Genomic DNA, 16,709 nt, shown 5'->3' on the forward strand with positions numbered 1-16,709 from the left:
TAGAATTGAATTAAATCCATCTCTGTCACCAAAATTCAAATAATATGGCTATCTTTAAAGTGATGATTTAAAGATAAATAGCTTTTTACCAGAACCTAAAACTACTGCCATATCAACAAAATTCTAGCTCTCTGTAATACCATGAAAAGTGTTCTTTACATGTTGTGCACACAGAAAGCATGCCTCTGTTTGCACAACATGTAACTTTTTTTTTACAAAATATATCTATACAGTGTAAGATTTCCTCTGTATTGAGCATTAAAAAAAAAATCTACCTCCTATACATGTATGTAACGTGATACAAAAAGAACAGCAAATCATGCCTAACTAAAAATGGATATCAACCAAAGTCACTATAAAAAAAATGATCAATTCTAAAACATTTTTACAGCTCCACGTATCCACAATTACTTTATCTGGCTCTTTGGACATGTGCTTGTCATTACGCCACATATGATATAAGGCCTCTGACTTCTGATACATTTCCTGCTTTCCACTCATGTTTTTCATGATAAATTTATTGCTTGGATACAATGAATTTAAATGCTTTCATTTGTGTCCTTCTGGTTATGGGTATACCCTGAAAATGAAAGCAGTCTCGGGCATATATCACATTTGAAAAAAGGGGCATTCATGGTTGGTGTCAGGTTTACTGATGTCATCGCTTTACTGACTTCTTAATAGCTTTCACTGCTACAAATGGCAGATATACAGATGCTGTCTTACAGTATTACAGGAAGAGATGGACTTCAAAGGATTTTTTCACAGACAAAATGAAGGAGAATTATTTTAGCCAGATTACATACACCTGTACAAAGTTTTTAAATACAAAATTGTACCTGGTATCATCATTGAACATAGTAATCTATCCATTCATCAAAATCACTCATATATTCATATAATCTCCTACTGTAAATTTCTTGGGATTTTCCACTTGTTGCTGTGGTTTGAAATGCCTGGTCTCTAAATACACTCACTGTGTACTGTAAAACGGGAAATTTTCATGCATTTTACGCAACCATAAACTAGCGCGAAAATAAAAGCAAGCAAATATTTTTGCTTGCCATATGTTGCAGTAGTTGATGTCTTGATTCCGCAGACTTAAAAACATACAATGTATGAAACTCTTCTTGGCGGGCCGAGCACGAAAAATTAGTCACGCAAAAATATCCACTTTTACATTGTACAACTGTATTGGGAAAAATGACACATGAAGAGCAAGTTTTCAAGTCTTCCTGTATTCAATTTTTGTTGATACGTGGGTATGAAGCACATGTGCCAAACCTTTACCACTTTGCTAGTAAAGGGTTTGCTTCAAAAGCTAAATACAATGTATGTCCTCCCCTCTTTTCATTTACTTGCAGTACTCTCCCTCTCTCTGTTATGTTTTGTTTGTTTGTTTGTATGTTTGTTTGTTTGTTGTTGTTTGGTGAGAGGGAGAATGGGTTTAAACTCTTGAATGTAGAATAAAACATCTTTATTGTATAAAACGGTTATCCTCATCTTGGGATATTTTCTATTTATAAAAGTTTGAAACACTCAGGGTACAATAAGGAAGCAATGGAAGAAAAGAAAAAAAATGGCCCTGAAAAGGCACTGAGGCATCAGTGATGGTAATATCATACAATGCTGTACATATTTCTGAGTATCTGATGTGTGACTAGGCAATGTCCAGAATGCCCTAAAACAGTAAGTGTGAAAGATCCAAAGAAAGGACAAAGTGCTATACTACATTGTATGTACAGATTTAAACATTCATTAATTAATTATATCATTAAATATACAAAATGTATGAACAAATTGTATCAGAAGTTGATCAGAGCCCATGTACCGGTATTGCAAATCCTCCAAACATGTAAGAAGTGAAAAACAAAACTTAACATTCAATTGAATGTATGATAGTTCTTGGCCGTCTAATTTTCATTTCTGATTCATCCTTGAAATGGCAAACCTATTGGTTGCCTTAAAATTGATCTCATTTCTATGTATCAAAAAAGATTAGGCCCAATTCTAACATACCTTGTACACAAGACTTTAGAGAAACTGACCTGGAGTGTTGGACAATACATGGTACATTGTGAACAGTGACTATGTTGCAGGCCTTACATTGCAGGAACGGCGCAGTGTTTTCAAAAGTGTGGGGGCCCACTTTCGGGTTTCATGAGCTAACAAAGTGATGACACCTTATGTATTCCTTTGTATGGTGCACAAAAAGTGTGGGGGCCCGAGCCCCCACGGCCCCCACGGCTGCACCGGCCCTGCATTGTATATTGGGGCAAAATGAACTTGATGAGCTGACGTTTCAAACTTTTCTTTGATCAACTTTGCCCACTTCCCTGTTTTTAAAGGCATAATTTACCATTTGCAGATGAAAGCATTAGTGCTTTAAAATAGTTCTAAAATGTGAGTTAGGGATAGAAACAACCACTGTCAAAATTTGAATCCGTATAATCGATGTTAAGTGTTGTTAAATACACAAAATGTGAACAATAGTTATAATAAAAATGTTTCCAGACTAAACCGTATACAGTTACGGTTTACTGAGAAAAACCCTGATATCTCCTTATATTTTAGGTTTTATTGCAAATATTTCATATGGTAGGATGTTTTATGATACAACAGACCTACACATATGCATGAAATGTGATATCTTGAACATTTTTGAAATCACTGCTCCCAAAGGTAAACTGGACCTTTAAGATCCATTGTACAAGAATGTAAAATCATGTACTTCTTGTAGTCAGCTGCAGTGGTATTCCCAAGCTTTCTGCATTTCATTCACACGAGTTTGTGAAACAGGTCAACAATTCAGGCTGTCCTGCCTGTTCAGGGAGGTTTTATAAGCCACCCAAAATCCCCTGCAATACCAGATAATGCAACAAGCTTGAGTGGCCCACGAAAATGGACAACTGACCAGGACATACATAAGCCTCTGCGAGCAAGCTAGCCAGATCATCGAGGTACTTGTCCACCTGGCTGACCAGCCATTGTCCCTGTGCCCACTATGGGAATTACAGCAGAAATCAGTGAAGCTCTGTTCACTCAACCTTTCAATACGCAGAAAGGACAAAATGTCTGGTTAAAACTCAGCTGATTTTACCATTATCAGTAAATTTTACCATGCAAAACTAAACTGTACAAAATTTAGGTTTAAAGCTTCAACATACCTTCATGGTACAGTAACCGGTAACTGTTACAAACCTGTATGTTACACTGTACAGTACACTCCTCTTGCAAGTTGTGGTCTCAATATCACGAACTTGTGTGTTTACAACTGAATATGACTGTAAATACATGTATGTACAATGATTATCATCACATCAGACAATAAAATTCATTCGTTCATCCATCCATCCATCCATCCATCCATCCATCCATCCATCCATCCCTCCCTCCCTCCCTCCCTCCCTCCCTCCCTCCCTCCCTCCATCCATCCATCCATCCATCCATCCATCCATCCATCCATCCATCCATCCATCCATCCATCCATCCATCCATCCATCCATTCATTCATTCATTCATTCATTCATTCATTCATTCATTCATTCATTCATTCATTCATTCATTCATTCATTCATTCATTCATTCATTCATTCATTCATTCATTCATTCATTCATTCATTCATTCATTCATTCATTCATTCATTCATTCACATTCAAACAGAAATGGCAGGTTACACATTCAATACTCCCTGCCTCCTCCTTGGAGAGCTGTAAACAGTGAAGCACCCAAAAAATCTGCATTTAATGTTTGTCATGTAATGGTTTCTGAATGCCCAAGATACCTAGTAGGTAGTCAGCTGGGTTACAGCACGTCTAGGTGTGTGTATTAAAATCAGTGCATTTTTATGCATTTTAGTGAAACAGTATGATACTCTTTTCCTCTTACAGTGTATGTTTAAAGGGACATTCCAAACGATTTTCATTATTTCACATCATGTAGTACATAAATCGACAACTCCATGTATAGATTTGTGGAATTTATTGTGGTTCTTGAGCAGAGAAACAATACTTTGAAAAACCTTAAATTCACATATTCACATATTTCAGAAATGTAGCAGTGTAATTCCATTAAAATACCGCTTGCTTGCGAGTTCACCTGTGTATAATCTATGCATGCCTTCTTCTTTTGTTCTGCTTTCTTGAGCCCCAACTCATGCATTCTTATGGTGACTCTGCCATGTCACCATCCTTGTTCATTGCAATTTGTTCTAAAATTTTGAAAATATTCTTATTCTTCATCCCAATTATCACAAATTCTGAAACTCTGTCCTCAGCATAAATAATTTATAGTTGTTCAAATGCAAAAATCTGAAAATCATCCGGAGGTCTCCTTTAAATGCAGTATATATGTTATTGCCACACCATACTGTAGTAGAGTTACTGGTACCACTACCTCTACACATTCGAGTTTGATGATTTTAAGCCCACTCAGTGCAGCATTACACCCTTTGTACAGTTTGCACCGACCAAGAAATTTGCTGGAAATTTCACACTTGTTTTTTTTCTTCTTTTTTTTTTCTCTCTCTCTCTCTCTTTTCTTCACTTCAGCCCTTCAAACTCTCTGTGTATGGAAGCCAGTAAGCAGGTACTGAAAGCAGTTTAGCTTCTCCAATTACACTGCTTCTATGAATCTCTCTCATCTCAAAAACAGTGAAAGGGATCTATAGTTTTGGTTGAGACCAAAATTCATACTTCTGACTTTTGTGTGTGTGTGTTTGATATAATGAGAGACCTTTTTCAATATGAAGAAAAAAAACTAGAAATGTCGCTATGGCGACTGATGCCTCCGCCATAATGCATGATTCTCCCAAAAAGCGTATAGTACAATGTCTTCACAATGTGTGATCCATGACAGTTTCACATAACTGGCAAAATATTGAAATGACAGGTTTGTCAGAAATGTCTTGAACTGGGTTTGCTATACTTTTCTAAGAGTGCAGGTACACATATTTGGGGAATTTTGGGAAAGTTTATGCAATGAGTAATTTCCAAGGTACGAAGAGTGTGATGACGGTACAAAATAGATTTTTTTTTTTTTTTTTTTTTTTGGGGGGGGGGGGGGCATTGAAACCTGGCCTTTGACCCTTAACCTTTGACCTTCTGGCTGGAAATTTCCCGGAGAATCTCCATTAGGTAATGCATGGATTAAGTTTTGAAACTAATAATGCAAGCATTGCATATACTAGTATATGAGGGAAATAGTAAAATTTTGAGGAGTTGACCTTGACCTTTGACCCCTGACTATTGACCCATGACCCCTAAATTCCCTAGATAATCCCTGCCAGACAGTACATGCATATGTACCAAGTTCCACGAAGATACATTGAAGCATTTGAGAGAAAAGTAATATTGCAACATTTTCACCTAACCTTTGACCTTTTGACCTTTGACCTTATGACATGAAACTCTCTCTGGAGAATCTTTACGCAGTAGTACATGTCCACACCAAGTTTCAAGGAAATACCTTCGGGCATTGCATAGATATGGGGGAAATTGCAACATTTGTAGCATTTGACCTTGACCTTTTGACCTTTGACCTCTTGCCAATGTCACTAAAATCTACTCAATTAATTGTCCCATCATACATCATCCTTGGACCAAGTTTGGTGAAAGCTGCTTCATCCAGTTTTGAGTTATCACGTAAACAGATAAATTTTAGGATTTGACCTTGATCTTTGACCTTTGACCTCTGTCCGATTTCACTGAAAAACTAATCAAGTAATTGTCCCATCATACATCATCCTCCAACAAAGTTTGGTGAAATTTGCTCCATCCAGTCTTGAGTTATCGCGTAAACGGATACAATTTCATGATTTGACCTTGACCTTTGACCTTTGACCTTCAGCCGATTTCACCCAAAATCTAATCAAATAATTGCCCCATCATACTTTATACTTGGACCAAGTTTGGTAAAATTCCAGTAAATATTACTCAAGTTATCGCGTAAACGAAAGCGGACGGACGTACGTACGGACGTACGGACGTACGGACGTACAGACGTACAGACGGACGGACGGACGGACAACCCGAAAACATAATGCCTCCGGCACCACTTCGTGGCGGAGGCATAAAAAGCATAAGTGATTGGTTTTGAAATGGCTGAGAAATCCAAACCTGAGCGATCCTAACAAAAGGTGGGACCCAACTGTTATTATGATCCCTTTGTTTTACTTTGTTTTTGGATGTCTCAGCCAATGGCTCCAAAACCAATTTTCATCACATACACTTTGAATTCCTCTTAGAATGGTATGCTCTGTACTACTTCATTAAGTGGTTTCTTGGTATAGCTCGCAAAAGTTGAAAGCCCAATCTCCATCTCCACAAATTCTATACCACCCCTTTAAAGGGATCGTATAGTTTTGGTTAAAAGACCTAATTTCAGGTTTCTAACATTATTTGGTGAGATAATGAGAAACCTCTTACGAAATATGAAAGAGCATGTAATTCTATGATGAATTCAATGTTAAATTTTATGAAAATTGGTTTTGAAATGGCCGAGATATCAAAAAAAGAGCTCTTCTAATAAAGTGCGGGACCCACACTTTATTACCATCGCTTTGTTTTACTTTGTTTTTGGATGTTTCAGTCATTCCACACCCGATTTTCATCAAATAAACTTTGAATTCCTCTTAAAATGGTATGCTCTGTACAATATTATAAGTGTTTTCTTGGTATCTCGCAAAAAGTTAAAAGCCCAATTCTCATCTCCACCAATACTGTACTATCCCTTTAATGTACAAGAATATGAGTCTTTGTTGTGAGTAGGGATTGATGATCATCTCTGGATCAATGTCATTCACTTGCCCAGCAGACAACAGCGATCTTTTTTCATGGCACAATGAATGAAATATATTTCCTGTTTGCACTGAATCTCTAAGATCACAGTGCAGTGATTTCAACACTTCATATTACCGCTACTGAAAGGAATTGATTCACAAGTACTGGTACTAAGGAATAACAACTTCTGCTTTTTAAACTTTATTTCCTCCACTAAGGGATGAGGTTATGTTTTTGTTACTGTTGGTTTGTTTGTTTGTCCGTGTGAAAAATAACTGAAAAAGTCGTGGATGGATTTAGATGAAACTTACCAGATAAATTGAGAATGACACAAGGAACAGATGATTAAATGTTGAGTAGTGATCCATGAATTTTTGTGGATTTTATGAAGGATCTTTGATATTTTGGCAGGTAGGGTCAATGAACTTGGGAGTTCAAGCTGTGCATTATTTTATGTTTTCATACGCGCACTAAAGTGTGTGCTCTAGTTTTTGCTAGGGCGCGGCGCACCACACAGCTAGATATTGATGACGAAACAAAAGGCTTCTATATTGGGAAATCGGGGAACTTACAGCATGCCTAGTACGTGTGGGGGGAAATTGATCACTGATCTCTGTGGAAGAACAAGTGGATAGAAATGAGCTGCTTGGCGGATGGTCTGCACTCTCAGAGTGCTTCTCTAGTGTTGTAAATCCAGTAACGATGCAAAGTATTTGTGGATGGGGGGGGGGGGGGCAGTTTCAGATACCATTTGCTCATCAATCTTTATCCTAAACCTACAGCCAGTAAAAAAGCAAAACAACTTTTTTTTTTTTTATTTCATGTCCAACTGGGGAGAACCGTATGCCTGTTTGGGCCAAAGGATTCACAAACAAAATAATAAACTTCACACTTCAATGCCTCCAAAAAAGTACTTTGTTGAAAACCTACAATGTACTATACAACCCTGGTGTAGTACCAGGTATTTTGTACCCTCACAAAATGACGGGGGTCTTTTGATCTTTCTCTACTCATGTAGAAACTGCTACTGATATTCTTGCTTAAAAGTTTCAAACTTTCTGTAATGTGTAATACTATAAGTGCAGTGGTAGCACCAGCTGAATTAAAAAAAAATATATATATATTGTTTTACATATAATACCACCATCAAGCAAGTGGCTGTGCAATTGCGGATGTTGGATAATCGGCTTGTCAATGGTGGGTAAATACAAAACAAAACAATGCCTGGGGGTTAAAGCTTTGCTGAGTAGACTTTCATGCAAAGTAGGACTACATCTGAGCAAAGACACACTATCATATCAAATATGTTGTCTTTGAAAAATATGGTCTAGATTCAATGCAATGAAATCTGCCCAGCATAAACTGTTTTAATATTATGAAACCTGTTTTATATTTGACATTGATCATTTATTCTGAAAGAAGGTCATAAAACAACAGAAATTGTGCTAGACTGTACCTTCTCTTTTCATAACATCACATTCCTCATCTTTACAGTAGATGTGAAATATTAAAAAACATAGACCTCCCTGCTGAGCCTTTTTTCCCTCTGATAATGGAAAAAATATCTCTGGCTAGTTTCTGGTCTAATTAGCCCTGCTGTTTTTTCATACAGCATGTATGATAAATTAGTTTGCAATCTTTTATCTTTTCATATTATCATCCCATTCATCATCTTTAGTACAGACACTTTACTTACACTCACAGTGCTACATTCCTTTTTTCCCCTACAATAATGGAGAAAAAAAAACATAGTTTTGCCTTGATATTCTTAAAAGAGATGAGATCTTCAACACGGTTGTAAGTAAATCCAACACACAACAGGCACTAAATGTATCTAAGTCACAGTGATCAAACATTGATTTAACAACTTGCACTGAACCATCGGGCATGGAGCTACATTATATAGCTCCATGACTGATAAAACACAGCTCTCTAAGTTCTTGTTGCACTTTATCAGAATGTTTTTGCTGTTGCTATGTCTATTGTTGATAATTTGCAAATTTTTTCTCTTTTTTTTTTTTTATTGAATGGCTTGCATGATCATGTCGGATTCACTCAGAAGTGGGGGACTTTGTCTTTGCCAAAGTCTTTGGTTAAAAGGGGCAGTGAATTAAACATCAAATTTGTATTCTATGGCTAGCAGTCAGTCAAACTAGAACTGCTGGGAACTGACTAAAAAAGTTTAATAGACACTACCTCAGTTTTCAAACAATTGAGTGTACCGACTACCAGTAGAGATCTTCTAGCTACAATGTACCTATAAATCTAGTATTAAAAAGTACATTGAAAAGTAGCCCATCCAGACGCTGTTTAATATTACGCTGTACGAAAAAAAAAACGTATCCATGTACAGTGACTGGGCTGTGTATATAGAAGATCGTACATTTATTGTGAATGTGTGGATAAGGTAATTGTTAATCATAACATTTGAACGCGGAGATAGAGTCACTCTACTACAGACATGGCATTGTATTAGAGGTCCAATGGGGGGCAAAAGGGGCGGGTACTGAACAAGACCAAAAAACAAAAGAAAAGTGAGTTTATTTACCGCTCGGTCCGACCCGTCGTAGCTCCCAATACTGGAATCCAAGTCGACATCGGCACGGCTATTCCTGTTTTTCTTCTTTGAGCTGGAGAAGAGTTTCTTGCTCACAGACATCGTGAAATCTCTCGCGAGACTAGGCTAGAGTATCTCTCTCTCTCTCTCTCACATCAGGATGTGCACGCCATTCGCTCAACAGACGTTCCGAAAATAACTCCGTAAATTCCTGCTGTTCGGTCTGGTTAGTCAGCACTTGTGAATGCAATATTCGACCGGTCTTTTGCGATGTGATGCCGATGCCGATGGGATGGGGGAACATGGAAAGCGGCACGTAATCCCCTTGTGGTGCCTTGACCAGTGTTGGCTTCGACAGCTAATTAAAGCTAGCCATCCACATTAAAAGGATCAACAACCATTGAAGTCAACAATATAAGCCACTCCAACTTAACTTTCACTTTCATCAAAATGGAGAAGAAGAAAAAAGTGACGTTCAAAATCTTGAGTTGAAAGTCTAGGTAGGCCGACCCTATATGTATTTCCGTAGTGTTCCTAAAGCAAAGGCAACAGGATCTCTGTCGATAGCTTCCACTTCCACTCTAGTTTGTAACGTTAGAGGCAAGGGTAGACCTAGTCCACTTCCCAATTCCTGGACTGTATTCGTAGTGTGCCCGCGTGTGTACGGACGTACGTTGATGGTGTCTGTATGTACACTGTATTACACAATAAGTTTCGGGAGTACCATTGGTGGAGTGTCGCAATCAGCGGTTGGGCGCATTGGGTGGGTGCCGAGTGTGTGGGGACTGCGGATGATAAAAATCGTCCAGTATCTGGACTAGGGTAGACCGCGTCAGTTACTTCAAATGAAGGTAGCAAAATGCTGGATAGGTGTTTTATCTGCCCGCTTCTTTTCCAGTTATCAGTGGTTGCCAATTCTTAAATTACAAAGTCAGTCAAGCAGAACGTTTGATCCTGCTTGGGCTTTTAACACACAAAAGACAGCTGCCCAGGCTATCCTCGCCCCTAGAGACACGCCGACTTCTCCCGTCCACACACGTCACACACGCGGACCAAGGAAATTCCAGCAGCATCCGCTGCTGAGAATAATAGTCGACTAGTAAACAGCGGCAGCGCAGGATCAACGTTTAGTGATCTCCTCGCTCTCGGACATCTCTTTTTAGGACGCCACCTAACGATGTCAAGTACATGTACATGCATCTTCGCGTATAAATCAATCAACTACGAGAACTTTGTTCAAAAAACTTTGTAACTTTGCATGGTCATGAAAATGTTGCTGATGACAGAGTTGCTTGTCACAAGACACAAGCATTTATGTGGTTGTCAGACCGCATGACAAATGAAAGTAAATAAATGAAAAAACATAGTGAAAAACGCAGGAGACATTGCTCTCTTGGAATTTAAGTCAGAAATTCTTTTGACTACATCAGTATGCGGATACTGAACTGTTGTGTCACGCATTATTCCTATTATATTGAAAAGTTTGATAATTGCATTGAGTGAATCTGAATCCAAACAAATTTGTGCAAAGAATTTTACCATGAACACGGTTTTATCGTGAAAATGATTATCAATGTTTTAAAACGATGAACACTCGAATTCGCTTTGGGGAATAAGCAACAAGCTATCAAATTTGCGCCATCTACTAAAAATCATGAGTTCGCCTTTATCGCGTAAATAGGCCTACAACTTTTGTGCTTTTAAGATATACCAAGGTTTATCCATGTTTTCAAAATTTGTACTACCGCTGTGATGAATAGGCAACAATAAGCTGTCTAATTTACTGTTTCTCAAGCTTCGTGCAAGCTTTCTGCTATTATGTGGAACAACTCTAAATACAGTTGTACCTGTACATGTGAGAGGTATCATTATTAGAAATGATTATATTATAATTTCATTTTCGTTTATTTTCATTTCCAACAATGCAAAACATTTTCATACACAAATTATCACAATATCAATACAAAGTAGAAAATACGTGAAGTTAACAATACTACGCATTACAAAAGCAAATGAAAATTGAATTAAAACTTGCAGGAAATGGAGGAGACATGTTAAAAAGCTAAGCTTGTATTTTGAGCTATTTTGCAGTCTCCTCGTGGACAAAAAGACTAATAACATCAAGGAAGCAAGTTGCTAGATATAATATAAAAGGTGCACAACACATACAGACCTATACAAACAAACAAACGGACAAACAAACACAAGTAACCTCTCTTGTAAAGAGAAAGATACATAGAGAAAAAAAAATCTATGTCATTGAAAGGACTGGCCTCGACTAGCCTGCACGCTAAATTGCCAGTTCTTTTTTTTTTTGCCAAAAATATTTCAACTATTCATTGTTATGACTTTGTTGACGATGTTTGTTTGTTTGTTTGTTTGTTTGGTATACATATATTTTAAATTTCATTACATTTCATTTCATTTTAATTTAATTTAATTTTATTTCATTTCATTTCATTTCATTTTCATTTCAATTTCAATTTCAATTTCAATTTCAATTTCAATTTCATTTCATTTCATTTCATTTCATTTCATTTCAATTTCATATAGTTAGCACTATGAACTACATTCGAGAGGATAACATATTTTCCGCCTAGATTAATAAATATCAGGCTCTGGTCCGAGCTATGTTTAATACTGCGTCTAGAACATTGTCTGCTGGCAGCCAAAAGAATGATTCCGCGCAGTCAGTAAACGGGTCTGTCGTTTCAATTACATTTTGAAAGGAGGCTTTTTAGCTAAGTTAACCTTTTGGAAAGGGGTCTGAGAGGAACGCCCGAGCGGTATGTTAGACATTTCCTATAAGTTTAAAGCCACATAGACCTATCTATATCATTTCTTATCGATCCTCGCAAGCGTGACATACCTGTACTAAAGATACCAAAATAAATCTGGAATACACCTATAAAAAAATACGCAACAAGCTTTTTAAATACTAACTAGATGTGGTTGATTAGGGTGAATCCCTGTCAACGGCGTAAATCCATACTGAGGAGTGGGGGGGATGGTCACCATCACCACGATTACAAGCCCATAACCGGACCGGCGCAGCCTTTTTTTTTTTTTTTTTTTTTTTTTGGGGGGGGGGGGGAGAAGCTTTGTGCCCCCCTCCCCCCCCCCCCACACACACACACACTTTACAGGGATCGGATGCCCCATTCTTGCATGAAATATAAAGTGGGAGAAAAGTGGCAGCAACAACATAAAGACTTTCTAAAGTATGAAAACATTTTCTTTTGGAAATATCTGTGAGAGGGAGCGGAACGACCGAACGGGGGAAGGGTGTGTATGGGGGGGGGGGGGGGTATCCCTCTCCCACACGAGGAAGATTTTGCATTTTCAGACCTGAAATTCAGCGATCTGGTGCTCACTTGTGGTGAAAATTTTGTTTTCTTTTCTTTAAAAAAACAATAAGGAAATGAAGTATTCACAATATGTTATTGAATGACAAAATCGTGGTATTTCAGCTCTTGCTGTGCGACATCACTGTGAAGGCCTACTAAATAATGGGGCCTATCATCGGCGTAGACAGGATTTGATCTTAGGAGGAGCGGTTATGTGAGGGAACGAATCAAGCGAGGGGGAGGGTATGGTAGGGGGGTTTCCCCCTCCTATCTCTTTGCGTTGAAAATTTTGACATTTTTCAGTCCAAAAACTGCCGTTTGTAGCTATATTCTTCGCTTTGGAAATTAAGAGATTAAGGGGGGCACACCAGGCGCAACTGCTGTAAATCACTGGCAGCAACATCAGGAGAATGGCATAGCCGTTAAATGCGAGCGAGCGGGGCGAGCGAGCTTGAAAAGTTTGACATTTTACAGTCCAAAGACTGCCGTTTGTGGCTGTATTTTTTCGCTTTGGAAATTATGGGGGCACACCGGGCGCAACTGCCGGTAATCGGGCAGCAACATCAGAATGGCATAACGATTAAATGCGAGCGAGCGAAGCGAGTGAGCTTGAAAATTTTGATATTTTACAGTCCCACATGTCCTTTGTGGCTGTACTAGTATTTTTTTCGCTTTGGAAATTAAGGGGGGGGGGGGGCGCACCGGGCGAAAACTGCTGGCAATTACTGGCAGCAACATCAGGAGAATGGCATAATGATTAAATGCGAGCGAGCGAAGCGAGTGAGCTTGAAAATTTTGACATTTTCCAGTCCTAAAAACTGTCGTTTGTAGCTATATTTTCGCTTTGGAAATTAAGGGGGGCGCACCGGGTGCACCTGCTGTCAATCACTGGCAGCAACATCAGGAGAATGGCATAGCGGTTAAATGCGAGCGAGCGGAGCGAGCGAGCTTTAAAATTTTAACATTTTACACTCCAAAAACTGCCGTTTGTAGCTATATTTTTCGCTTTTGTTTGTCCCACTTTTATTTGAGAACCATCCCCCCCCCCGTGATCTGCTGCACACTCTTTGATAAATTAGGGAATATACGTCTATGTCAAAAGTGTACAAAGTTTATCCCTTATCCTGTATAGCGGACCTTTTGCATGTTCATGATTGCAATACAACGATCTGGTGCATAGTTCTGGCGATATTTGGACAATTTTCCATTAAGAAAGTTCGAGATTTGTCCTCATCTCGGGAAATGCTTGGGGTATAAATGATTTGTCTGTCTAAACACTTCCTTTGGTGCGGGGCAAATGCCCCTTTGCCCCCCATAGATTCGACGTCCCTGATCTTCCCTTGGTATGCCCATAGATGTATCCTGACTGTGTCTTCAGTCACTGTCGTTTCTCAGGAATGATTCAGGAAATGGAGGGGATTCAATTATGGCGATAAAGTTGTTGTTATTGTTTGTTTGTATGTTTTCGTACATATTTTGCAGATGGTCCCCAGTTACTCGCGTCATAGCATGTTTACATGTAGACCTATACTACAATGTATTTGACGTTGTCAACGCCTGAGCCATACCTTACAGTGTATGTCGATGTTACTTTCTTCGCGAGCGAGCGAAGCGAGCGAGCACTTGAGAAAATTATACATTTTCCTACAAGATAGAATACTGTTCAGCTCTGTTACCTGTCTGAAGGCCGGCGTACAAATGTCATGCAATATGCCAAAATTGATACAATCACATTTCTGCTTCCTCCATTTTTTCCCCTCAAAATTCAGGGGGGATGATTGTACAGGCCATCCCCCCTCCTCCATTTCAGGGGGGGGGGGATATATCCCCCCATCCCCCCCGGGATTTACGCCCATGGACAAAATAGAGCTCATGACGGACACCCTTTCTTTATCCAAGCGGACTACATTTTTTTTTTTTCAAGCGTATTATTTACATTATACAGTATGTGAATTTTGTCCTGTGGTAAAACAGAGCGCAGAGTTTAAGAAAAAAAAAAACACAAACAAACATAAAAATCTCCAAATCTTCACAAATTTCAGGACAGTTTGGGATAAAATGAGTTGGTCCGACATGAATCTTTTGTGCGTTTTGAATGTGTGTGCGAGTGTGAAACCCGAAGTGAGTTCGACGAGATCGAGGCCAATCGTAGATGGCGGTATAACAGCTATGAATGAAGGGTTGCTGAACTTGTAAGCAGATGAACTCTCAAAGGTATTTGTGTGTAATTTTGTCAATTCAACTTATTGTGAATAAAATCAGCTCTTTGCTGATAAAGTTGCTATAAGTTTGTTCATCATAGGAAAATTCTATAATTATGGTCAACACGTGAATGCACTATTTCCAAAGGTTCATTATCTTGCTTAAAGGGACTGTAGGGGAAGTGTGGGAGAGTTGAGCCACTTTTTACATTTAGTGATATTGTTCAATAACTATACACAATTTATGGATTATTCGTTCGCTGGTATATACTACAACTATTCAGGCATATTATGATAGCCCAATAAGACACCTAGCACAAACAACTTGGGGGTGACACTTCAACAAAAATATTTTGCAAAATGGCTCAAGTCTCCCTTGATGTGGTGAGAGTTGAGCCACGGGGTTGGGAGAGTTGAGCCACTATGCTATAGGCCCTACATATCATATTAAGAAGTTCAGGCTTATAAAAGAAAATGACTATGGAAACCTATCTAAGGAAGGATGGTGTAATGGTGATAGAGGGGGCGGGGCGTCTGTTTGACTTACGGGTCATCGGATGGATAATGTGGATGTTGTTGGGGTCCACCTATGATCACATGATCAGGATTTCTAGATGCACCCTGATTGGATTTGCGTAGTAAGTCAACTGTTGTTGTGAGGAAGAAGAAACCGCCCGTAGGGCGTCACCCCTGGCGAGAACACCACATACTTTTCCAATATTCCTCACCTCATCCAATTGCAGACCCGTTTCTTTGACCAAAAAATGACACTCATTGAGCCACTTGAAGGGAGGGTTGAGCCACTTGAGGGCTGAGCCATTGGAATACAGGGTTTAGCCATGGCACAACTCTCCCTCGACATGTTGGCACAACTCTCCCCACAGTCGCCATTTAAACTAAACCCTCAAAACCTACGAAAGTGACCACACCAAACATGTTGAAATTTGCTGAAAGAAACAAATGATATACAGACTATCTGCTACTCCAACTGATTCGCACTTATCCTCTACCATAGGTGTGAGAGAAAACCACATATCTGACAAGTGGACATTCACTTTTGGTGACCAAAAATGGTTTTTCTTTGACTATTTTGTCATGCTTCGTCCAATGTCGCTGCCTCATACACTGGTATATAGTTAATCATAGGCATGAACAAGAAATGGCATCAGCTGACTACTGCCAGTCACTATGAAGATGTGAGGTGGCCTGGATCAACTCTCCCAGTGGCTCAACTCTCCCACACTTCCCCTACAGTACTGGTTGTGGTGGGGATTGATGTTTTGAACATTCCTAAGTGAGATAATGAGAAACATCTTATGAAAAATGAAAGAGCATGTCAAGGATTCAACATTTATTTGATGAAATTGGTTTCCAAATGGCTGAGATATCCAAAAAAAAAAAAATGATAATAATAAAAGGCAACAGGCCACGCCTTTTATTGGGATCTCTTGAATTTGCTTCACCTTGTTTTTTGGATATCTCAGCCATTTCAAAACCCATTTTCATCAAATAAACTTTTGATACCCCGTGGAATTGCATGCTCTTTGACATCTTATAGGGTGGTTTCTGAATATCTCACAAAACGTTATAAGCTAAATCCTCCCCTCAATCAGAACTGTACACACCCTTTAAAATGTGTGTCTGTACTACGTTTTAATGATGCCTCATATTGTATGATCACTCTAGATGAAAACTTTTTTTTTTCTTCCCGAGGTCTGTTTGCTTACTTTTTTTTCTTTTAATTGTGGCATCTAATCTTAGAGCCTGTGAACAATGATAGATATGAAATACACACAACATCACATATGACTGAGCAATAAACAT

At 38.8% G+C, this 16,709-nt stretch overlaps 1 protein-coding gene across 1 annotated transcript in view; it reads right to left on the reverse strand.

The window, feature by feature from the left end:
* The window catches only part of LOC140236790 (rho GTPase-activating protein 45-like), a 126,554-nt gene extending 116,887 nt beyond the window's left edge, over positions 1–9,667 (reverse strand). Inside the window, exon 1 of the mRNA XM_072316727.1 lies at positions 9,329–9,667. Within this exon, the coding sequence (XP_072172828.1) occupies positions 9,329–9,439 (111 nt within the window). The 5' untranslated portion in view covers positions 9,440–9,667. The remainder of the gene's footprint in view (positions 1–9,328) is intronic.
* Between the last annotated feature and the right edge of the window lie 7,042 nt (positions 9,668–16,709).

The sequence above is a fragment of the Diadema setosum genome, chromosome 13, assembly GCF_964275005.1.
Source record: "Diadema setosum chromosome 13, eeDiaSeto1, whole genome shotgun sequence".
Classification (NCBI taxonomy): Eukaryota; Metazoa; Echinodermata; class Echinoidea; order Diadematoida; family Diadematidae; genus Diadema; species Diadema setosum.